This window comes from Equus przewalskii, chromosome 25, assembly GCF_037783145.1.
Source record: "Equus przewalskii isolate Varuska chromosome 25, EquPr2, whole genome shotgun sequence".
NCBI lineage: Eukaryota > Metazoa > Chordata > Mammalia > Perissodactyla > Equidae > Equus > Equus przewalskii.
In genome coordinates, this window is record NC_091855.1 from 17,822,075 (window position 1) to 17,847,538 (window position 25,464).

General features: G+C 51.3%; 1 protein-coding gene across 41 annotated transcripts in view; it reads left to right on the forward strand.

Annotated features, from left to right (window-relative positions):
* RGS6 (regulator of G protein signaling 6) overlaps positions 1–24,274 on the forward strand; it is a 529,145-nt gene extending 504,871 nt beyond the window's left edge. For 17 of the 41 annotated variants that reach the window (XM_070593527.1, XM_070593519.1, XM_070593531.1 and 14 more), the window contains one exon: positions 20,220–24,274. In XM_070593527.1, coding sequence (XP_070449628.1) covers positions 20,220–20,270 — 51 coding nt within the window. In that variant the 3' untranslated portion in view covers positions 20,271–24,274. Of the gene's footprint in view, positions 1–110; positions 373–11,582; positions 11,650–18,278; positions 18,566–18,997 lie in introns of those variants that run through there. The other 24 variants (XM_070593542.1, XM_070593503.1, XM_070593516.1 and 21 more) reach the window with 8 other exon arrangements.
* The last annotated feature ends 1,190 nt before the right edge of the window (positions 24,275–25,464 follow it).

Sequence of the window (25,464 nt, forward strand, 5' to 3'; positions counted from 1 at the left end):
CGTTTCGTTTGGTTTTCCCTTTTTTCTCCTTTGTTTTTGGTTGTCGTTTCCTTTGGGGTGGGCGGGAGTCCAGTGCTTTCCCCCTCGACACACCCCCTTTCTTTTGCGAGTGTCTGCAGCTTCTCCTCGAGGGATGGATTTGCAAAAGACCCAGCGGCTCCCTCTGCAGAAGGTGCACGCACGACCGCCCAGCCTCGGGCCTCGCGTTTGATCTTCTGTTCGGGGCTTTGAGGAGGAAGGACCCGGCTGCCTTGGGGCTGCGTGGTTTGTGCATCTTCTGCAGCAGCCCAGGGAGAAAGCCATCGAACTATACCATGAAATAAATTGGCTCAGAACTGTAGCTCATCTAAAAAAGAAAAAATTCCAAATTTCCCTCTGTGAACTCTGGCAATGATGCGGGAGTGGGTCGCGAGCTGCTGCTGCTGTGTGGGCGGCTTTGGCGTGTGCAGAAGGCGGCCGTGCTGCATGGGTTCTGGCGATGTGGTCTAGCTGGCGTGTGTGTTGGTGGCCTCTGCATGAGTTCATTCTTTACAGTCCCCTGTCAGCCTCATTTGCCTAGTGTGACAGGGAGAGGAGAGCAGTAGCTTTGTGATGGAGGGCGCAACAAATCCTTGCACTGTCCCTGTGCTCCCAGGAGCAAGGTCTGGTCAAGTTCCCCAGGCCCTGACTCTGATAGAGGGAGTAAAGACCGGATACAGGTTCACTGTCCTTGCAGGAAAGTGGCCTTATCCCCATGCACACCCAGCTTAGAGGGTGGTAGAGACCACCACTGTGGCACATTGGAGACCCCATGGTCAAGGTGAGGGTGCTGAATGAGTAGGTCTTCCCTGTGGCACGTGGGGGAGATTCTGTATTGTGGTCTGTAAGACAGCACAGACCCATCTCCCCTTTCCATGCTGTCCTCTGCAAGATTTGAGCATAGTGCTTGATGCACAAGAGGTACTCAATCCTGCTCATTCACTTACTCATCCAAAACCAGCTGCTGAGTTCATGGGACCCAGCCTGCACTGTTAACATCAAACCAAAGGGAACCTAGATGGCAGCTGGGGAGCAGGGATCCCATGCATGGAACTGGCCAAATTTCCCTTCTCAAAGAGTCGAAGCCCACTGATGCTGACTTGCCATTTTCCCCCCTCTGTTGATGAGGAAAGTCCTTGTAAAACCTGACTACTGTGTGATTTGTATCTTTATTTCATCCTTTTAACGTGAAATCTAAGAATTCTGGGTTGAAAGCAACCTAGTCATTTACCTATCATAGCTAGATGCATTTTAATTGAATTTAAACATTTATTTTGAATTTGCCAAATGTAAATATCACAATAACTCTAGTGGGTGGCACTTACAATATGGTTGCTTATCCCTTCTCTTCTTTGTCTTCCCTCTCTATGGTCTTTCCTCGTGAGAGGTCAGAACTTGCAGAATGCAAGGCATACTGGCCCCTTGTCTGTCTTAATGGCTGGTTTGCCATGGCCATGTGGCTTCACACACCAAGAAGATGCCACAGGCTGTCAGAGGCAAGGCCTATAGAGTTCTTTCATCCCTGAGGTCCCGATAGAGAGTGGTGAGAACCCATCCCTCCCAGTCTCTTTTGAAGCCTGGATGCTGTGCATGGAGAATGTTTAGGGATTTTGTTGACAAGCCTAGAGTGTACTGTGAGGCAGCTTGGACTGTCAGGTGCACACTGCGGGAAAGCCGAACTCCCACAGACCCTTGGAGGCCCTCCAGGTTGACTGCGTGGGCTGAGGGTGGAGCGAGGAAGCCTGGTACTCAGACAAGATGTCCAAACATCTGCAGGCTGCTTTTCATGAGAAGGGGTATCCAGAAAGGCAAGAATGATCTCGATGGAGCTCTGTGCAGAGCGCTGATTGACGTCCCTTCATCCCAGAAGTGCTGTTGGTTCAGTGCTTCTCCAAGGTCTGTTAACAAAGCATTTGGAACAAGAAAGCACCAGACACCTTCCAAGTGTCTGAAGTGTGCGCTTGGGACAACTTCCGGAGATGTTTTTAGGGCCCACTGAAAGAGAAAAATCTCCTAACTCTTGAGATTTTTAGCATCTATATGATAAAAGGCCCAAACTTAAAAAATTCCTAAATTCCCTGTTGTTCTTTTATGAAGATTCTAATGGGTGGTACTTTCAGATATTTGGTTCCAGTGGTGGATTTGGAAATGGATTTGCATGGATCCATCCATGCTCTTTGTGCTCTTGGGGTAACACCACATCTTCACAAGATGTGACCGAGTTTGAGGGTTTGAGGCAATGGCCCAAGGCTGTAGTGACAACTCTCAGAGTACTTGGAACCCAAGAACTGGTATCAACAGCCCCGTGTTCTAGTCAAATGGAATTAACAAACCAACCAACCAATATGCCTTGCAATTTGATAGCCATTTTCTGGATATAATATACATACAGTGCTTGGTTTCTCTAAAGGAAGGTTTACGTGAATATTTCACCTGCTAGACACTGCAACCTATAAAACTCAATGAAAGTCTAGTTCAATAGCATTCTCATGGTGGTGGGAAATGTGTGTAAAAAGACCATCCATGTCATGGGGCTAACAATGGAAAAATAGGAGAGTGAAGCTGGGTAGCTCTTAGACCAAGGATGTGAGGCCAGCTGCCATTTAGGACAAACTGGTGGCAAGAAATGTTGATCCAGGGGGTTTGTTAGCTCAGTCAGCTAGCTTCTTATCAAGACTGAGTCTGAATACAGAATTTCTCCCATGCCAATGTCCTTTGTTTTAAGGAGGAACGTTTGGAGGAAGCAAATTGTTCTTTCCAAGTCTCGAGGTGTATCATGACATGGAGGGGTTATCTGTTGAAGGCCACAGGTGCCCCCTGGTACAGGAGATCCTTGGGAGCCGTTTAATGTGATTCCTGGTAGCTGCTGAGGCTATGCTAGTTTGGTGCTGAAGGGGCCTTGCAATCCCCGATAGAGGCAATGCTGTAGGAGCTCCTCGTCCCAGTGGAAGTTTCATTCTGAGTTACCCAGAACTTGAATATCAAAGCAAATGTTGGGGAATATGGTGTGCCGAGTATGGTGTGGTTTGGTGGACTAGGGCCACAGAGCCTGCAGAAAGCCTGCTGATTTGACGGGGAAGGCCCAGGTGCAGAACCAAACATAACCGAAAGTCCTTGACATGGCACAACTTGCCCATGTTGCACCTTTATTCAGAACAGAAAACAGGACTCCCTCTAACAGGCCAGCCCCACAGATGCCCAGCTGGCCAAGCAAAGCGTAAGCTGGATTTCAGCCCCTACTTGACCCTCAGCTGCCCTTGTGCAGTGAATGACTCACACCACTGTGCCTGGTAGCCCTGGTCCGAGGAACCCCCATCTCAAGAAGAGCTGTAACACATAGCAGCTTCTCAAGGGGGTGCCCAGACACGGCCTCAGGTCAAATGAGCAGAGCCTGTCTCTCCCTAGTCCTGTCCACTGGGAAGCTTCCTTTCACAGTGGCTATAAAACATGAGAGCCACAGTAAGAGCGAGCTGGCTCATTGTTGTGGGGTGCTTCACGTCACCTTCCATCTCCCCTTCAGGTTCTTTGGTGGGAAGTCCCAGGCATTACCGGGGGGAGTGGGGGACTTGCCTCACTAAAGACTACTTCCTACTTCTCAGTGCCCATCAGCCTGCCATTCTCTGCTGTCTTACTGGTTTTTGCAGTTGACAGATGACAATGAGGGTAGGAGGATGGCCAGAACTGAAAGGTTCTCCATCCCCCTCATGCTCATTCCTTCAGGGTCAACCACAAAGTGGGGAGGGCCTCACCAGAGGCTGCCTCTGACATATAGGACCAGGGGGGTGCATCAGAGAAGGGTGAGAGGAAGCAAAGAGCCTTCAGCCAAGGCTCAGCAGCAGCAATTTGATTGTCCCTTTTCGGATGGTGGCTGAAGCCATCTGATGAGATCTCTACCCTGGGGAGGAGAAGCTGGTGAAAGTCCTCTGCATCTCATGCACAGTTCCATGGAGTGACGGCACTTAGGGTAGGAGAAGTGGCAGCCTCAAGTGACCGTGGCATCAGCCTCCCTGGACGCCTGTGCCTTGGAGCTCAGTTGAAGCCTTAGCTGCCCGCTTGAGAGCCTCATCAGCTGTAGCCTTGGGCTCCAAAGATGGGCAATGGGCATGCTGGTGCCCAAGCAAGCACTGGAGGCACAGAGGAGAGCGCAGATGGGGACCAAGTGTTCATCCCTCTCCTGAGAGAACATCGCAGTTGAGCTTTGTCAAGGTGCTCCTTGGAACTGAAACAGGAAGGGCCGGAAGTGGAGGGAGCCTTGGCATGTGCTGAGTGGCATCTCCTCGACAGGCATTTCTGTCCTGCCTGCCAAGGAATGCAGCAGGAAAGTCAGATGGAGATCAGGAAGCTCTAGGAGCCAGCTGTCACCCACCCTCCCTCGCCCCCTCCCTCCCTCTCCTTTTCCTCCCTCCCAGGCCAAAAGCCAAGAAAAAGCTAAAGAGACCTAAAAAGTCAGCAATTCACCTCCCCGCCTTCCAGACAGCTCTGCAGGAAGAAACCCCCAGCTCCAGGCCCAGGTGCTGAACCGGAAGTGGAAGGCTGAGATTCCTGGCAGGCCAGGCAGAGGGCAGACCACCAGGGCGCTCCGCCAACCCCGCATTAGCAGCTCCCTCCCCCAGGAGGTTTTTTCCCCCTCCCTCAGCATGTGATTGGGACCAACCATGCACTCTGGTGGACTGCGTTCTCAAATACCCTGACTCAGCAGAGCCCCAGAGGGCTTTGACCTCAGTGGAAAAACTCCTTTCAGGCCTCCCGCAAGGGACAATTGGCTAAAAATCTTTAAACAGAGTTGGTTTCGATTGCAAGCAGTCCTTGGGCCCTTTGGGGACCACTGGGTCACAGACCATAGCGCCAGCCCTTAGATCCAGCAGTAGCCTGCCTGGGGATGGAGTTGGACTTCCATAGTAGCATTTGGGAGGGAAAGCATGAAAATCTGCCTCTCTCGAGCAGTGGAGACTTCTCCTGGGACTCTGAAACTTAGCAGCCCCCATGTTGCAGAGCAGCTCCTGCTTCCAGCCTCAGTTGCTTGCCGTGTGACCTCAGGCAAATCACTAGCCCTCCCTGAGCCCTGGTTTTCTCCTATGTACAAAGGCCTGGACTAGGTAATCTAAGGACTTTTCCAGCTGGGAGCATTCTACAGGTCTGTCTTCTCTCCATCCTGAGATTTCTGAGTTGTGCTAATCGTCCTTCAGAATGAGAGAGGAGCTGCCTTCCTGCCCAGGAAGTGGCTGCCAGCCTTCGACGCCAGGGAAATAAACCATGGATAGAATTGGGTTGGGTGTGGATTTAAGATCCTTTCACAAGGATTTGAGGATAAAGCCCCGGCAGAACGAAGGATGCCGCAGTCTTCCAGCCTCAGGCCTGCCTGCTCCCTCCATTGCTCAGGGCTCACTCAGACACAGCGACCCCTGGAGGGCAGGGAAGGAGACGTCACAAAGAACGGGGTAAGCAACACACATCCTGTCGATCTTGCGGGTTCTACAGTCCCCGCCCTTCCGGGATGGACGCCCAGCCTGGGTGTGTTGAGAGCCGGCGGCGAGGGGGGTGTCAGCTGGGCAGAAGGGCGGGCTCCAGTACGCGTGCTGCCGCATCGCCCCGCCGTTGTGGGGCCTGGGAAGGAATGAAATGTGAGCGTCCCGCTGCTGCTCACCTGCTACCACGCTTTGCAGTTCCTTGGAGAGCTCCGGGCAGACTGGCCACTGCCCTCTCTTAGAGATGGGCCAGAGAGGTCACGAGAGGCCGTGTGAGCCTGGTTACAGTCAGTGGTAGATTGTCTCCTCTGGTCTCTATCCCTCTCTCTCTAACTTGGCTCCAAGTGAAGTTTGAAAAAGCATATTCAATATTATAATTTTGTAGCTGGAAAATGAAAATGTTAAAGTCTATTTTTTTATAAACAATCTATAAAATGTAAGACAACCACCCCAGCCCGGCTGGTGGGATGCGGAGAAGACCAAATGATGAAGTGGTTCTCCGTGATGGGGGGTTTGGGGAGTCTTTCTGAATCCCTGGAGAAGGCTGAGATTTTTTTATTTATCGAGAAGGGTCAGAGGTTGTCATTTTTGAGACACTCAGCCCTAGACCCTGCCGCTTCTCTTGGAAGGAGGAATCCCCAGCTGCTGCAGCTGATGGTTCAACCTGTCAACCAAAAGCTGCCAAAAATGCCCTCCCCGTGGAGTGCCCACTCAGAGAAGAAACGCAGTGGTGACTCAGCCTCCCGACACGGGGTGAGCAAGGCTCTGCTGCCCGCCTCCTCCTCTCCCCAGCCCTCGCTCTCGCCCCACGCAGTCCCTCTCCTGCCTTCCCCAGACCCCAATGTGCCGAGCAGTCAAGTGAAAATCAAACTCCTATGAGGCAGAAAGGCACAGCTGTGTGTTTACAGCCACTGATTCAGATCCAATTCGCATACCCTGCCAGTCTCCCGCAAGGCAGGCTGGGGGCAAACTCTGTATGTGTGTGCCAGGCGGGGATCTATTTCGGGAGGTGACCTGCAGCCCTTTGCCATAACAGAGCCTTCCTCCCCGTCCCCCCCCCCCGCCCCCCCCGGAAAGACGTCCTTCTAGAAGGAGCTCTCACTTTAGAAGTGGCTGATGGGGTTGTGGGATTTCAGCCTGTTCCTTGTCACTTGTACAGTCAGACTTCTGGCGCCTGTCTCCAGGCAGCCACAGGGGAATGGCTGTGGGCTTTCATCTGTCCAGTGAGCCGGCCGAGGGTGACGGTGACTGCAGGGCCCTCCGCGGATGAACAGCGGGAAGGGCGGACCTCTCAGGGGACAGGCCGCCCATTTCTGGAGAGGACCGACTCGGTCCTGCCAGGGCGAGCAGTGGCACCACAGAGGGTGCAGGAGAGAGAAACCTCCAGGCGTTAGGCTTTGGAATAAGCAGGAACTCAGGTAGGGACAAAGCTGTCAATGTCGAGGCCAGGGAGAGACCCAACTCTGCCTGTGTCCAGACTGAAGAGTTAGAAGTCAGAGAGCTGGAGGTCTCAGGACTTGGAAGGCTGAGAAGTGAGACCGCCATGGCGTTCCCCCCAGAATGAGCTCCTGGTGAGAACAAGTCGGGAGTCTTCCCTTTTTTTAAGCAGCACATGAGTGTCTTTGTTCATATCGAGTTTGGGAAGCATGGCATTCTGGAAGGAGGGCAGGATACAAATGCATAAGTGGGAACAATCTGTAAAACGTCACAATGAAGCAGAATGCTAAGTGGGACACTGCAGGGGAGCTGAGAAGATCAGACTCAAAGATCCCAGCCTGGAAGGTATTGCTCATTTGGTAGATGATGGAATTATATTTGAAAAGGCTCTCCTTCAGGTGGGATGATGGGTCAAAAACAACTAGATAAAATTTAACCAGATAAAATTTATCTTAAAAACAATTCAGTCTGACAAATACAGGATGACATTTGTAGCCTTCACTTTAATTCAGGTAAAAAAATTGGGGGATTGTCATTGACTGCGAGTTTAATCTAAGTTAAAGCAGGATGCAACTGCTTTCTTTGAAAAATAAAAAAAAGCAACTTTAGGCTTCAATGACAAAAGTGGCATGCCCGAAGAGAGAGAAGTGTGCTTCTGCTTTCTGTGTTGAGTCTTGGTTCTAAGCCCCCACATTTTATTAGGAACTTTCACAAACTAGAAAAAACTCAGAAGAGAATAACTGGGGACCCTGGAAGCCATGTCTGCTGAGACTGCAGTGGATAAAGATGTCCAGCCATAAGGAGACTTGATAAGCATAGTGGGATATATTTATGTTTGTCTTCCAGAGTGAGTGGACTTTTCTGGATAGCTCTAGGCAAAGCTAGCACAGATGGGTAGAGGATATGGGGAGTCACTCTACTGAAGAATATTCTAAAGTAGCAACTTCCCAACGATGGAATATGTCACCTCAAGAAGCAGTGAGCTCCCTGGAAACATTCAGAAGCTGAATGGCCAAGGATATTGTCAAGAAGGTTTCTGCATTGGATTCCATCACCTCCTCCAACTGGAATCTTATGATGCATTAAATATTTGTTAAATGGATCCCGCTGCATTTTATTCTGTGGTTTATAAATACGCTGTGGAAAAGGAGAATGGATCGTATGGAGGGAGTTTGCTGAGATTGGAGGTGAGGGATCCAGGAGACTGATTAGACTCTGCCGTGAGGGAGAAAAAGCCAGATGATGGCACAAAGCAAGGGAAACTGTCAAGGAGTGGAATGACTGCCCTCCACATGTCATCCTTGCCTGTTGTTTTGGGGTTTTTTTTTTTAAGCCAATTGCTGCTGCTGCAGCTGAGCTCTGGGCAACAGGACTGTCTCTCTTGAATGCCTGAAAGGAGGTCAGCGAGCAGAGGACACAGGCGCCCGTTGGCACAGTGAGGCTGAGCACAGCCAGAGCGGGCATGTGCGCGGGGCGCCCTGGCTCTGCACTGGAGAAAGCTTGGCCTGTCACAGTTCCCATCCAGAAAGGGTGTTTTGTCGAAAGCAGAAAAGATGATAAAGCCAATTGCCTCTACCCAGTGCCAGTTGCAGATTCCAGGTGGGCAAGCTGGCACCAAAAACATCTCAGCCTGGCCAGGAGAAGAACATGCCCCCAGAGGCCTTAGACAGAGGAGACACTGCCCTCCCTGAGCCCCCTCCTTCTGGGCCCTGCCTCAAGGACTCATCTTCAACTCAACCCAACTTGGAAACCTAAGGGTTCTTGTGTCACATTCTTGCCAGCTGTCCTGAGGACAGACCGGATTGCAAATGACACTCCCTCCTCTCTCGGGCCTCGCCAGGGCTGCTTTCAACTCATCATGGGATTGTATAATTATGGTGATTACAGCTTATGGCTCTTTTCCTCTCTTCATCTTTTGCTTTCAGATTCTTTGAGGCCTCTCATTAAACATGGCGGTCCCGGTAAAGTCAGCAAAGTTTTAATAAGACATTTTTTAAAGCGAAAGAAAACCCAGTCAGAGTTGATTATTGCCGTGTTCGCTCACAGTCCTTTAAAACTCTGCTGGGCACGACTGGCACCGGGATGTAAGTGGTAGGGGAGAGAGAGGTCCAGGAGTGCGGAGGGCACCCATACTTTTTCACAGGGTTGGAGAACCGTTTTACACCCTGCCCCTGGACTTTCTCATTTGCAATAAGAGCATGGTGCATCTGAACCCCCATGCTTAATGGGAAAAGACAGGCTGTCAAGCAAGGATGGAGGGCCTGGCCTTTTCCATCGTAGCAGATTAAATTGGAAGATGGAGATGGAGCAACCGATGCAAAACTCAACCCAACCTTGTAATCTGAAGCAAAAGCAGTGAGGAAATTCTGATGAGTTCCCCGTCCTGGATGATACTGGAAGGTTCCAGGGGATCCATACTCTAAATATACAAAGTGGTCAACCATTAGCATTTGTGAATGATCCCTCTCCAGTGGTCATATGCTTGATGGAGGTTTCCTTGGTAATGACACAGCCCCAGAGCACAGGATTTGCTAACCCTCAATCATAGCTTTCCTGAATTGTTTCTAGATCTGTGGGACATTATGAGAGGGATCACCAGGACAGGGTGTGGGTGAGCTGGTGGCCACCAGAGTTCTCGATCTGCCCTGCAGCAGCTTCACTCAGATTTGGTGTCAAGTCCCCTCCCTTTCCCTACTCCCCAGGACTACATGGATGACTGCACAGCGAGGTGCATCTTGCTCCAGCAGGAGTGTGTTTTGAGAGGTCCCCAATTGGCCCTTGATGGCTGCCCACCTTGAGTCATCCAGACTGCTCCTTACCCTGTCATAGCCAGCTCTCTGGGGTGTGACTGAACAACACCAACCACCCAGAGTTAAATGTTGTCAAAAACCTGGCAGTGACGTTTCCCTCACTTGCCTTCTCCTCCCCTACTCAAGATGGTCTGCTGTCTTTGCCTCTTGAGAACAATGTCCCATTAGTGCCCACCAGAATGTAGAAAAGTGGGCTAAGTTAGAGATGGGCAACCTCGGCTGAATCCTGTTTCTCCGCCTAATATTGGTATTAGACCCTGGCAAGTCGCTCACTTGCCTGATGGGTCTAATGAAGCCTGATGCACGGGGTGGATGTTGGCACTAAAGGAGGGGATAACAGCCGTAGCTGCTGTTTCGTGGGGCTCACAGTGTTACGCCGTGGGCGTCCAAGTGATGCTGAGCTTGGCCTGAGAGGGACTTTGCTTCTGCTCCAGCTCTGCCCCTTAGCTGTGTGACTTGGGCAGCCCCTCTAAGCCTCAGTTTCCTCATCTGTAAAAAGGAGCTAAGAGTAAATGATTAAGTGAGAAAAAAATACCTAAGCTGCTCAGCTCAGTGTTTATAGTGTACGTGTGCAAGTGTAGCTCTTCGTATTATTATTTTCATTATTATGATATTTGCAGCCCATGCTTAGCTCTTATTACCTTACTTAATTTCCAACAATATTCTGCGAGGTAGGTATCATATTTATTTTGCAGTTGAGGATGAGTATGTGGGTATCTCTTTGTGACAATGTGTGCAAAGCACATTTGTTTAGTATAGTGACCAGCTTATGGAATTACTCAATAAATGGTAGCTATTGTTATTGGCTTATTTTTAAAGTTGACTCTGAGAGCCAGTTTCTCTGCTTTCCCTGGGAATGGAGGGACCATGGTGCTCAGCAGGCCAGCTTCTGTCCTGTAGTCCATTTCTTGGGCCCCTAAGTGCTTTCTGGGATGCTGTGAGAACTGTGGGGCTTCTCGCTGTGTGGTGCTGGGAGGTGGAGAGAGCCACCGGAAAAATGTGGTGTAGGTTGTCAGGATCTGGCATTTGCCCCCCTACTGAGGCACAGGACCCTGAGACGCCTCCTGCTTCCGGACACAGATCAGGAATGGTTCTCCCCCTGATAAGAGCATGAAATCCAGTCCTCCAGACGTAGCGCTCTGCACGGCAGAAGCCTCGTTCCCAGAAACCCTCACCTCTCAGCTGTCTGCCTGGCTGGAGCCACCCTGAGCAACACAACCTCACCAAGCCTGGTTGCTCCATCTGCCAGATAAACAAAGGCTTGTACTTTTTAACCACATACTACAGAGTGGGGTTGTCAGAAGAGTCAGAAGCAAATGGCAGGGGATGCTTTGAAATCCCCCATAAACCAGCCCCCCGTGGTGCACGCTCCTACTGCTTGTAGTATTGACAGAAACAGAAGCAGAGAGGCCATTTCCATTGACATGAACGGCTTTTTCCTGGGAGAGTCCGGGTTTTATATATGTATCTTAAGGTAAATGCTTTAAGTTTGCAGTGTTTGTCAAAGATTGTCATCTCAGAAGCCTGATAGAAAGCTCTACAACCCGTCACGTGGTTGCTTATGCACCTTGCATGAGATGCTTATGGAAGTGCCTGCAGTGTAAACATGCACATGAACGTGTGCACAGCTGTATAGACAGGTGCATGTACTGCCTGCCTGATAGACACCTCTGTGTTCAGTGTATGGACGTGTGTAACATACGCTGCAGACCTGCATGTGCCTGTGCATGGACTGCATGCCTGCTGCAGCTGTATGCGTGTCTGGGCAGGGGCTCCCTTAAGCCACAGGTCTTCATGGTTTCAGCTGGATAAGTTATTCTTCACTTCCCTTCCTAAAAACACAATTGCCTAGTGCTGCTGGCGCAGAGTCAGAATGGCCGCTGCGTTTCACCCGCGAGGTGGCTTCCTTCCAGCAGTGGGTGAGTGACCCCGGCGTCCGCACTCTCTAACCTTCTTTGGGAGCCTTCTGCACAGAAGGTGCTCCCAAATCCAGAAGAGATGATCCGTTTGTCCATGGCCTCATCTCCACCCACCACTCCTGTTCTCACACTCTGGTTCCATGGACAGCCAATGGCGCCCAGTTTTTGGTGTGCTCATTTTTGCACTCATAGTTTTTCCTTCCTAAGAAACAAGCAACTGAGGGGTCTGGAAATGATGCTGAGATGAGTGCCTTGTCCCAGAGGCAATGTGCAAATATTGTCTTTTGGTGTTGATCCTGTAACTCACTTCTCTTGGACCCCTAGCAGAACAAGACAAAAAAGCCTGCTACCTTTGAAGATGCTTTTAAATCCAACAGCAGCATCCTTAGGCTCCATCTCTCGGTTACAGCTTCCACAACCCTTCCTGTGTGGCCCAGGGCCCAGTCCTGTAGGACACTTGGAAATCTCATATTTCTACATACTAGAGCACCGGGGGAGAAGAGGGCTGGGGGACCACCCATCTGCTATCCTGTAGGACTGAAAGCATTGCAGCAACATGTGACAGGGTCTATAGGGGAGTAAGGAGGTTCTCAGTGCCTAGGAATTCCATTGACCCAAGTTTCTGTCCAGAGATCTCTTGAAAATGCTGCTTGACCTGTCCCCTACTGCACTTTTTCAGGTTAGAAATACATGTCTGATAAATGCCTGTTGAACTGCTTTCCTGGTGGTAGGCAGGAAAAAGAAGTGTGCTGGCCCTCTTTGCAAATGCTTCCAAATAGACGTAGACATTCATAGAAAGATTATGCTTTGGGTCAGTGGGGGCGGTGCCTTCTAGGCTCTGCCTTGGCAGCTGGCTTAACCAGGGACCCCAATCAATGGGCGTGGTTGGGGTGAATGTGTTTGTAGGAGATGAGAAATGCCCTTAGGAAGGTGAAATTAGGGTCTTCCTGGGTCGTCGGGGGAATCACACACTGCCAAGCAAGCGATTCATCCTGCTGTCTGGTCCACAATTTTGTGTTTCTAGACTCCAGTGGCACTCTCCCCTGTAACCATCATCAAAGGTCACCTGAACTTCCCAGTTAGAAAAAAGTGGCATCAAGTTGTTCCAATAGCAACACAGCCATATCTCTGTTTCCTTGAGTCTTTTGAACTTTACCTAATTTGGAGTGAACTAGAGCTGAGATGCTGAAGTGCCTTTGGGGAGGAGGAGGAAGGAGAGGAGGAGAGAAAGAGGCTGGCATTGCCTGGGCCACAGGAAGTCATGCTACAGAGGGACCTTGTGGCGGAATGCTGGCCTCCACTCTACTCCTGCGTCCACCAGAACTTCCTATAGGCCGAGTGTAGAAAGAGCAACAGGGGTGTTCTGTTGGAAGTAGAGGAAGGAGAGACAAGAGATTCAGCAATAAAAAAGGGAACATTTCCTCATGTGTGGATAAAGAGTGCAGGGAAAGTAGGAATGCACAACATGGAAGAGAGGCTGGGGAGTCTGTGCCAGGCATCCTGCCACCAGTGTAGGGCACAGCTGCTGAGCCCTCGTCATTCCCAGCATGTCTTTCTGGTTCTAGATTTGTCCCTGCACAGCTAGAGGACCATGGAGGATGGTCTTCCACCACCCACCCAAACTAACAGGCACAGGTTGGCCTTTGCAAAGAGCCTGTAAGTGATGAGCACAGTGGGTGGCAAGGGGTGCCAGGAGTCCCACCCAGGGAGGACTTCCCCAGCCAGGACACCGCGATTTAGACACTTGGTTCTAATTGGAGTGAGGCAGCTCTTAGGCAGCTCTGCATCACCTTAGAAAGGTAAACATCACACCTGCTTCTCTCCTCCCTGGGACAGCTGCTATGGAGATCCCAGAGGCATCAGCCCCAATAACACAGGGCTACAAACAGAAGTGGTGGCTTCACCTGACCTGTCCAGCAGCCACTGCTTTAAATTCACATGACCTGCACCCCAGCCCAGAACAGTAGCCAAAGGCTCGCTTTGCCAGGCCTGCTGGGCAGAAGGTGGCACCTCCCTCTCTCAGGATTCCCAAATGTGATGAAGGGACGCACCTCAGGCTGAGCAGAAATGCCCGAGATGGTCTCAGCTTGCCCAAGAGCTGAAGCTTCTCTCTCAGTGACGTTGAGAAAATCACCCCACACCACCCTGAGAGGTCGCCTCGTGTGGGCGGGCATGGAGGTGTCCAGCCCCTGAGCGCTCCACCTGCCTCCCTCTTTGACAGCCATGCACAAAGTAGAAGGTGTGTGGGTCACAAAGGCCAACCCACTCGGCTCTGCCACCGACCAGCTGTGTGCTCTCAGGCAAGTGGCTCAAGCTCTATTTGAGCCTGTTTCTTCGTCTGTCCAGTGGGGGTTAAGGTAATACTTAACTGACAACAAGGGTGTAGACATTAGCAGAAGTGTCTATAGAATGCCTCTTGTGCTTGACACACCATAGCTGCTCAATGGTCAATAACGGATGCCTATTGGTAATTGTCCTGGTAGCTAACCTGTGTCCCGGGTAATGGGAACATTCCCACCCTGGCACCATCAAGGTCTGGGCGATTTGAAGAGGAGGGCACCTGAGAAGGGGAGTACATGAGATATTGATGTCCCCCCATTGGGCAGGAATAAGAAATTCAAAGAGAGTCCATGGGAGGTCAGGGGGTAGGTCAGTTCTTTATACGTAGTTCAGATAGGAGGGCTGGCAACTTACCTTTTCCAAATGAAAATTAAAAACAAAAAAAGCACTGGTAGTTGCCACTACAGGCTAGAGTAAGGTGTCTGAACCTGCTAATGGTCCCAGGGACATTTTGTGGGAATTGCTTTCAAAAGATATGACTGCTGATAGATTCCATTGACCCACCGTTAACATGGCAAACCTGCTTATTTATAGCACCATACATAAGATGGTGGGCTGTTTCAAAAGAATCCATTATTTTCATTTTGATCATATTCCTTATTTTTTTAACAGGTTTAAATGTGCATGAATGTATATTAATTCTTCAGCCAGTGAACTTTTTTTTTATTAATTCAATTTTCACCTCTCTCGTGACTTTTTTATTTGGCTGTTATTTTATGTTTGTGGTATCTTATTTTAAAAAGCCAAATAAAGAGAATATTTTAAAACCAAATAAAATGCCCTTCAGCTCCTGAGAGAGATCAGAAAGCTTGGCAAGGACCCGGGAGTAATATAGACCCCAGGAATGGATCTTGCCTCAGGGCTGTCCCCCCGCCCCACCCCCCAACCCACTACGGAAGAGTCAGGAGGGGAGGAGTCAGGAGGGGAGGCCGTCTCTCCATGCTTCTCTGGCCTAACTCTGCTGTGGATCAGCAGTGCGTAATCTCGGGTTAGTCCCATCACCTGGTTTTCCCATTTCCTCTGCTCCACCTTCCCTCACCAAATTGAGCAGAGGGTAATGAGAGAGGGGGAGTTGAAAAGCTTGTTGAAACTATTCTATGTTAAGGATGGATTTTCCCACCATCCCTTGCCAGAGTTTCTCAGACCCCTAAACTATCCAAAGCAAATGGCACTCTTTTCCCAATTTTAAACGTCATTGAGAAAGTAGATGCCACAGAATTCCTTATACTCCCTTTTGAAATCATTCCTTATGCTTTGTTCAGTGGAGAAGGATCACCAGGGGCACCAACCTCCAGGGAAGTCACCTGATAAAGTTAGGCAGATCTTTGACTTCTCCGCCTCCTGTCGAACTCAAGCCAGGACACTCACATTTCCACTTGGATCTTAGTCAGACTCCTGACTGCTTTCGTCAGCAAGTCTCCCCCAGGCCTGTGATTTCACACATGCTCATCATTTATGAACTTGAGCATCAGCTACTCACAGGTGACCTTCAGTCTCCTTGCGAGGACAGCTCATCTCTGGGGCCTCCCACTCCTTGCCGGCAAGGTCATTTGGTGAGCCCTGTTCAGCAGAACACCATTTTTCATTAGCAAGGATGAAAAATGCCTGTGTGTCACAACAAGGTGATCGGTTTGGATCAATGCAGACTAGAAATAGTGCTCCCAATTAGTTCTATAGCAAGTTTTAGTTCCCCTAGCAGAGGAATCTGGGTTTCTCCTCTACTGGAGAGAGAAGCATTGAATTTAGCCAAAAGGCAAAGTTGCTGGGACAGCAACTGAAAAAGAATAAGGGATGGGAAATTTCAAAGCAGAGAGGTAATAGCTGGGATATTTTTTCTAATCTTTTTTTTCTTTTGAGGTATAATTACATCTGGCAAAATGAACAGATCTGAAATGTATGGTTCAATGAATTTGACAAATGTATGCATCAGTGTAACCTACAACCATCACTCTAGAAATTTCTCCCATACTCCTTTCCAGTCCGTTCCACCCCTCTCCCCCAGAGGGAACTGTGATTTCTATCCCCATGGTAGCACAAATTTAGACTTGCTGGACTTGAGATCTGTAACTTTGGTCTGAGGTCATCTGGGCAAATCACAAGAAAATCTCATCAGCAGCTCAGATGTCTTTACTCCCTTAGCATTGAAAGGGTCCTGCCTGAGCCCCTACAGCGCGGCTCCACTGCCCCCAATACGCCATCTGACCCCCAGGGCTACTCTCTGAACCACAGCCCTTCTCCCAGCCAAAGTGTTTAGCATCAGCCTCCCAGGTAAGTAGGTGGGGAAAGCTCTTCATAACCCGGATCGTGCATGCTTTGTTGATTAATATCCGGAAGCGCGATGCACAGAGCCACAGCATGTCAAACAGCATGTTGATTTTTCTTAAAGCTCTGCACAAAAGGAAGCTATTCCTTTTGTGTGTTTCCTTTTAGAAACAAAAGATTTCATGACCACCTTCTTCCAGGCTTCTAGCCATCAAGATGGCCACAGAGCCGAAATGATCAGTCAGGGTAGAGGGTGGGTATTGAATGTGTGGTTGTTCGTGAACCCAGCACTAAGCCCCTGGTCCATGAAATTGAAGGATCCCAAATTCTACTGGATTAGACTTTGCCAAATGTCTCGAAGGTGAAAAGCACTTTGTCTGTATGCAAAGCTCGGGTGTCTCTGGAATGGACCTTCTGCAGCTCAGTTCTAATCACTATATTTTTTCACTTGGACAAAGGCTGCCTGCTAATAGCATTTTCAACCACCTTCAGCTGCCTTGCTCAGTTCCGCCAAGGCCTCAGGCTGAGTTGGCTGCAGTTTTCTGGCACCATGATCCGTTCCCAACTGACCGGCACTGAGGAACATCACATATTCACGCACTGAAAAAAACCACTTCCCCTGTAACTATGCAAGGTGCCAGGCAGAGGCAGAATTACCACTCTCCTTCTTGTTTCCTTCAGAATCATCTAAGACGGAGGCAGGGATGGGGGTGAAGAGGAGGCAGGAGCCCTAGAGGGTACAGGTGGGAGCTCTCCTCTCTCTGGGCAGAGCAGGAAGCTCAGGAGCTCCCAGCAAGCCCCTAGCAGCGTAGGCTTTGTGGCAGCTCACCTCTGAACACAGGTAGCCTCTGCTGTCAGATTTCACTTTGATCCCTGAAAACTACAGGAGCCTCAGCTCTTCAGAAGGGAGGCAGCTGCTGAGCCAGTGTGATTGCAGGATTTCTTCCCCAAAGCCCGAGGCCAGGCATCTAGCCATGCCTGCATCCTGCATGAGTAACCACCTTCCGGTCTGAGCCTATCCTTCCTCGACCCAGGAGGTCACTGCGTAGGACAGATGGCAGGTGGGCTGAGCTGCCTCCCAAGACGACCCAAACTCTCACGAACCCCCTTAGCAACAGAACTGACATTTGGTAAATGCTTGAGCACAGGAGTGGGGAGAGGGAGACAAAAATGCCAAGGAGCGCCACCTGGATTGCTGAGAGGTTGGGAACAATCTCAGGGTCTGTTCTCTGGGCTGATCAGCTGCACCCCTTCCACCACCCGACCACCCTGCCCCCACCCCTGAAGCCCTAAGAAATGGAAGCAGCTGGGGGAAGGGGCGGGGCAGGATTGATGGGCTGGCCACAGGTCGTTGGAGTCAGAGCTGTGAGGCTGAGCTCAGGACTTAGGCAGGAAGAGATTAATTAGCCCCTCCAAGCTCAGCCCAGCCCACTCTATAGAACTGGGAGGGATGGGGGCCAGGGGCCTCAGGGCCAAATTCACCTAAAACAAATAGACACACAATCATCCAGAAATAGAATCTCCAACCTCCGTCGTCCCACAGCCCCCTCTCCAGCCAACATGACTTCATTACTGAGGAAGAAGCTGTAATGAGGGTTTGGATGCCTGGCGAACCTCGCCTTCTTTGTCTCTGGGTTTTTAACATACTCACTGGCCACAGACTGTTATTCAGAAGCTTTAGTGATTTCTTTCTTTTTTCTTGTCGCTAGCTAAATCAGAGCCCTAAATGCCGTGTATGGCAGACCTGGAACATATATATTTGAGTTTACTATGTGTAATTTGTGGCCCTGGTGGAGGAGGGATGGAAGGAGTGGGGAGGAGCCTGTATTTGGTGTGTGGTTGCCACAGCAATAAGCAGCACCAAGAGGAAAGCATGATTCCTGGGTGCCTTTCATAGGAGCGGGGATGGACGGGGTAAGGGGAGTGGGGAGGTTTGTTAGAGCTCTCTGACCAGGAGGCCCTGGATTCATCAGCTCCACATCTCCCCGGAGAGGACCTCACACACACCCCCATGCTTCCTGCCTCAGGCCTACATCGAGAAGACACATTCCCAGGTGAACCAACTGGATGACAAATGCCTCGAGCTCCATCTGAGGAAGGGCAGTCAAGGAGAGGAACAGCAGTGTGTGTGCCTTAGAATCCAGGGCTGGAGGGAGTCCTTGAAGGTCGGCCTCTGCCGTCTACAAGCTGTTGTACCTAACTCGCTCTACACAGAGTACCATCCTGCTTTTAGTGATTTGCAAAGACTGGCGCTGCAACCCTCTAGGATTAAAAAAAAAAAAATCTGATTAAAGAATGTTTAGCCCAGTATAAATGTATCCTGCTGCAGGCTAAGTTTAGTGTATTTGAAGATTCAGATAAGATTACTGATGGGGAGGTTGTGTGTGTGTGTTTAAGATAGGGGAGAAAAAAATGAAAAGTTTTGTCTCACTAGTGAAGAAGTGGAGTGAAAGAAAGGGGGGAAAAGAGCAAGAGAAGGTGGGCGCAGACTTTCCAATAGCCCCCGAGGGCAATTCCATTCCTGGACAAGCTCCCATCCATGCCATCAGAATTCTCAAAGTCAAGCTGCATGTCCCTCCATGGAGAGCTAAGTCAGATGACACACTGTCCTGCATCCAGCAAACTCACAGCCCATGTTGTTCATTTATTAGATTTACCCATTATCCATCAATTCATCAATCAGCAGGTTTATTGAGTACCCTACCGGGCTTCACAAACCTGATCAATTTTTTTTAATTACATCCAGCTTCCATGCAGCCAAGCCCAGTAAACAAGATGAGCCCTCGCACCCCACTTGGAAATGACCACGAGGAATTGCTGGCCCTTGCAATCTCACACTACGAAACAGCGTAGCCCAGGCTGACGAGCAATCATGTGCTGCCCTTCGCGGACGCCGATGGTGTCACTGACCCGCTGTCAATAATAGGATGGGTTTTGGGTGTTTTCTCAGACACAGTGATCAATCTGCTTGGGGCCAGCCACACTCTCCTCTAGACCCCTATCCGAGGATTCTGAAGGCTATAGATTTCTGAAAAGAGTGAGCAGGGACTGGGTGCAGACGACATCAAGGGAAATAGGCTGAGCCCCTGAACCTTGCTTATCCTTCTCATCCCTCCTCTTGGTGCCCAGTCCCGCATCAGAGGCTCCTCAGCCACCTCCTGCTGGGCACATGAACAATTGGCTACTCTTAGGACCCCTATCCCTCATGCGCCAGGCCTCACCATCCAGTTTATTTTGTTCATTTTTGAGAAGAACTGCCATATGGGTTTTAAGGAAGGGTGTGTAGACTTCCTGATGTGGAGTCATCATACTCAGCCCCTGGGTACCGAAGATGGGGAGCCAGGAACATAGGAGATGCAGGAGTGCACTTCTCTGGGCCCTACAGCGCTCATCAGCCCAGGCTCAGGGGATGCCCTGTACTCTCAGTTCCAGAAGCAGTCATCCGGAGGACCCGAAGTCTGTGCGTCTCTTCCAGGGAGAACTCATCCTGCATTTCAAACAGGATTCCTAGGTCTTCTGCATTCTTAAGAATAGTTAATTCATTAGTTCCTAACCACCCAGATCCTTAGCCATCATCTATTTGGGTCAACCCTCCCTCCCTGATCTTGCTGGTCCCCAATCCACCTTTTCCTTCCTCACTTGAATAACATTAAGTTCAGGGCCGGCCCACAGGCATTAAGAGATGCTCTAAGTAAGGGTTGAAGTGCTTGGTTTTGGGTAAGTAAAATTCCCACACCCCAAAAAGAATACCAGCAACTCCCTCACTCCCTAACCTGCCCCAGAGTCCTGGTTGTTCCAACTGCCTGAGGTTAAGGCTCCTAAAGCCAGCGATTAAAGGGGTCGGGTAGCTAAGACGTTTGGCCTCCACGGCTCCTACAACAATTAACCCGCCTGTCTGGCTCTCTGTCTCTGTCCCTCTGTGTGTGCGTGCATGCCTGTGCGTGCCTCTCCGTCGCCTGTCTCTGCAGGGAAAGTCTCTGGCGGGCAAGCGCCTCACCGGCCTGATGCAGTCCTCCTGACAGTTCCCACCGCGGGGCCCGGGGACGAGGACCACGCGGGCAGGCGGCGGCGCTCCACATCCACGGACAGAGTCTCCTTACGGGGAGATTTGGTCACTGTGAAGGAGAAAGAGTGAGGGCGATGGAGGGCAACGGTGGGGAGACTTGGGGGTGAACAGGGAGACCGGAAGGAAAGCATCTACAGAGCCTGGGGTTGCCCGGCGGGGGCCCCCATTTACAGCCCTCTCTTCCTTGTACAGTCGTACGCTGACACCCCGTTCTCTAAGAGGTCCTTATCCCTAACTCATTCAGGGGAGAACACCTCGTGGGGCTCCTGTTGTGACTGTCACCTAAGATTATATTCTTATTAGCATCACTCCTCCGGCGGCCTGGGGGATCACGCCTTCTGGCAGACGCAAGAGGGACCAGCCAGCCCTGAGCACATCCAGTATTATGCGCCACCTCCCCACCATCCCCCGGTGCACCACCACACCCACCATAGTTACAGCCACTGTGTCGCCCCTGCCTCCCGCTTCCCCCCATCTCTCTGGCCACCGGGGTGTAAGGGGCCAAGAGCAAGCACCACCCTCACAACGTGTCCCAATCATGTCCTCAGCGCCGAGCAACCTCGTGGATGGCTTCACCTCAAGTTCTTTCAACCCCCTTGGAGGCCAGCTTTCCAAGAGGTCTCCACAGGCCCCGTGGCTGCCCTCTGGTCCTGTCAAATGTCTCAAGGGTCCAACGCCAGAGGAAGCACCGGTGTAGATGAAAGAGCTTGTGGTTTACCAGACGTGAAGGTCCTGACCATCTTTTTAAAAATTTATTACTTCGTAATTTATTCTGGTTTTGCCCCTTGCTCCTTGGTTTGTTCCCTCATGTTTTCCTCAAAATAAACATGGCCATGAACTCAGGGGCCATTGGGATCCTTCCCTCTGGCAGCCCCAGGTGGAAGCTGGGAGGGCTCCCAGCTGGAAGCGGCTGGGTCACAAGGTGGGCAGTCCTGTGGGCTGGGCCAGGACCCTGCCAGGCCAGGTCTCTGTTGGGTCTGAAGCTGGAGCAGAATCTGCTACAGAGGGACTAGGCCAGGGCCAAGTGGTTCTGTGACAGCCCAGCTAAGGCAGCCCACTAACCCATGCCGGTCATCAAGGGAAAAAGCAGACACAAAGGAAAACCTGCAAAAACCTGCAAAAGACCCACTTGTATTCCCTTCATGCGTGTGTCAAAAAGACCGTCTGCCAACTTGGCTGTGAGACCCTGTACGCAAAGCTCCAAGTCAGGTGCCTGATGCACAGTAGGTGCTTAGCAAACGGTAGCTAGTACTCATCATTGTCATTGTCGTCATGCAACTCCCATGAGCCCTCGGACAGAATGAATTCAGAGACATGGTTTTGAATTGACACCCGCTCCCCCACCTGCTATTACTATCCTCCTTTGAGCTATTTTTGGCCCTAGGTGAGAAATCTCCCTTGGGACTGTATAAACAGCAAACAAAGAAGCAAAGAGCATCACTGGTCCGTCTTTCCTCACATAGGCAGACTCCCCAGCTGCTGACCAAAGGCTCACAGGCTTGTTCGCAGACCCTGCCTCCTGGGTGCTCCCCTTTGGGCCCCGTGGATGTCTGATTCCGCAGGGCCCTATCCCCAGGACCCCAGCCTTCCATCCCTTAGCGGGGCCCCAGGGGCATTCGGAGTCTTGATCATGGGTTCTTGACCATTATGCCTCAGTTTCCCCCTTTGGCAGTAGTTGCTCTCTCTTCGAGGCACAGTGGAAATTAGATGGTGTATGCTGAGTCCTCAGAGTGTCTTCAAAGAGTCTCATGGGACACTCCCATACCCTTGTTCCACGCGACCTCAGCACAGAGCCTGGCACTTGTAGACACTCGGTAACTACTCAATGAGTAAAGGACTGAGACGAAGCCTGATCCCATGTCCTGGGGTCTTTTGACCCCTCCTCTCCTCCTTCCACCCTTTTTTATCCTCTTGCTTTTCACACAGACCTCATGTTTCAGAACAAAATCACAGTTCAAGTTCCTCTGCACCCAGCGTTGCCCAAAGGAACCTCCTCCCTGCCAAGGGTCCCCAGGCTGGGCTGACATGGAGGTGCAGGGTATGTGGACAAAGGAAGTTCCAGAACAGTGGGCACCTCTGTGCCCTCAGTTATCCAGGGCAAGGGCCTGGCTGTCCCTTGCCCTTCCCCATGGCTGCAGCCAGGGCAGGGTTGGCTTCACTGGCCGTAACTTCCGTGCCCTTCTGGCTGCTACTCCTGAGCGATGCTAGCCTGAGGCTTGGCCCACCCTGGAAGTCCCCAGAGGGGACTGAGCCAGGTGGACTGTAGCCCTGAGATGGAGGAGGCTGAAGCCTTCCAGACTCCTCTGGGGACATCCAGCAGGCTCAACAGAGGAAAAGGCGCTTCAGAAGGACTCAAACCCAGAGCAATAACCCCCATCCCACCTCCCAACCAAGGCATGCTCGGTCCTGCGACCACCAGCACCTGCTTCCCAGTAGATCACGCCTAGCTATGGGGCATGGGACGTGGCTGCTCAGCCCAAGGTCAGTCTACCATGCAGACCTTAGAAGGCAAGTACACTTGGTCTTGACCAGTTCTCCACTGGCCTGGTCCACGCAGCCATAAATCCAGGCCAGATCAGGCTTTTGAAGGCAGTTCTGTAGCAAAACAGACTTTCCTCTTTCACCATGTCCTGCCTCAGCTCCCTGACTAGGCGTGGTCTCTGGGCCTGGGGCTCTTCCCAATGAGGGCTCACAGGGCAAATATCATGTTGGCAGCCCCACAGTCAAAGCATCAGGATGGCCTTAGATGTGACCATCCACCCATCAGGCCAGACACACAGGCACCGGGCCTCTGCCTACACGGACGAGGAGAACTTGTAGATTGGCTCACGTAAATGCCCAGGAGCAGCCCGAGGGCCTGACCAGAGCAGCAGGAACTCTCTGGGCTGCGAGAGGGCGCTGCCCTTCCAGAAAGTGATGCTTTGTTCCCCTGGGAAGGTCTTGCTGCACCACAGGGACAGAGCAGGGCCTGGCCCGCCAGTGCAGTCAACTGGGCCATGCTCCAGCCCCACGACTGCCCAAGGGTCAGGCCAGGCCAGCGCCCAGGAGGGACCTCTCATGTCTCTGAGTTGTTTCTTGGACCAGTGAACACAGGGGGATATGCTCCAGGGGCTTCTCCCCAGGCAGGATTGCTGGTGTGTTCAAACTACCTCACCGACAGGACACTGAACCAGGAGACTGCCACCCGTCTGGCCCCTTGGCTGGTTGTGACAGTTGACGTTTTTCCTAAAACACACCCTTCCTGTTGTGCTCCAAATGCATGGGCTTCAAAAGCCACCACCAGGAAGTCTTCCCAGACGCTGGAAAGGATTGAGGGCTGTTGGTCTTTGGGCCTTGCAGAAAGTGCTGGAGGAGAGAGGTGTTCCAGCAAGGTCCGGGAGCTGGAAAGCCCTGCGGGGAGAAAGATGACATGCCACCAACCTCCAAAAGGGCTGATTGAGTTGAGTGTACAGCAAGGACCATGTGTGGCACAGTCAAATAGTGGCCAAATGAATCCCTGATAACTCACCACTGGACCTTCTGAAGAAAGATCTGTGCTGGTGTAACCATGGCAACGGCAGACGCCAGCAGCCTACTCATTAGTACCACCCAGTGATAAGACGTCCCCTGGGTACCACCCAGGGGTCATAAAGTAGCAAAGTAGCAAATGTAGCAATAAGGGACCTGGGGGCTGTAAAGGGACAGGGTCCAAATAACCCAGCCTTGCCCTTTCCCCAGTCCCAGTGAGGTCTCAGAGCCAGCTGCTGTCAGCTGTCCCGGGAGAGAGGCCCTGCTTCATGCCGAGGGCTCCTGGTCTATATTCTATGCCCACTCACCGCATGATCACGGACACAGCAGAATGGCCTTCTCGTAGTGCATGTGGTTCTCATTAGTTTATTTTTCTGGAATTTGGGGATTGGACCCCAGAACCAAACATGCTGGTACAGTCTAAAAATAAATGACTTGAACCCACTACAATCCAGCTCACTCTGTGTGGCTCCTTGGTTTGGGGGTTTGTGGGCAGGCTTTACCGCTAGAGAAAAAATCTACCACCCCTCCCCACTCCCCACTCTGCTCCATTATAACGTGCGTGCCCGCACACATGTACACACACACACACACAACCTGTTTCCCCTCATTCCCAAGCCGGATGCTGACTAGTTCAGGAAAGCTCTGGGGTATGTGACTCATCCTGGTATGTTGGGACAGTCATGTCACCAGAAAGCTGAAGCCCCTGACTCTGCCAGGGTCTCCTTGTCTGGGTGGTCTCTATGCCCCGTTGTCTGTGCTCAACCACAAAACCCAGGGCCCTGACGATCATCAGCAGTGGCCAGACACCACTCTGGCACTCTTAAATAAAGTCCCAAGATCGAAGTCTGTTGCATACAGACGGTGCTCCCTCCAAGGAGTCTCAGTTTCCTGAGTGACAGACAACCTCATCTCCCACTAACACCCAAGCAGTGGGACTCTGAGATCCTGGAGGTCAGGCTGACAAGAGGAGAAGAGAACAGGTCAAAAGAAACCACAGTACTGTAATCTTTCTATTAACCCCAGGCGGGCACCTAGCAGCTCGCTTCAGTGGCAGAAATTTCGCTCCCCAAAGTAGAAATGATCTCAGAGGCAGGGGAATGGGTCTTCAGCCACATTTGCTTGGGAACCAACTTGTCTCCCCAACCCCTGGGCCATCTCCCAAAGCAAGACTTCCTGCCCCGCAAGGTCAAGACCAAGGTCACACCTGCAACAGCACCTGAAGTGTCGGGTGTACCCCACTGTGATGTCCTGGCCCACCACAAAAGAGCCATGTTTCCCTGTCCTCTTTGATCATGGCCACCATCTCCAGGGAACCTGGAACTCCTCCTGCCCAGCTGAGCCATCTGGCTTATTCCAGAATCTTTGTTTAGCAAGCTGTCACTCTGTATGTGCACGATCCTGCTGACCCCCAAGAATAGGGATCGGCTTTCAGGTCCAGGGTGCAGGTGGAGATTTGGGGCTGCCGGCTATAACACTAAGAGCTGTGCCCACCCAGGAATGTCGGAGAGCCACCCTGAGTGTTTCTTCTCTCTGCACGCCCTTTTGGGGACTTCTGGCCTAAAGGGCATGAGGCTGTCCCTTCCCTTTGTGCCAGCTTTCAATTGCTCATTGGTCCCAGCCTCCTAGGGATCATCAGA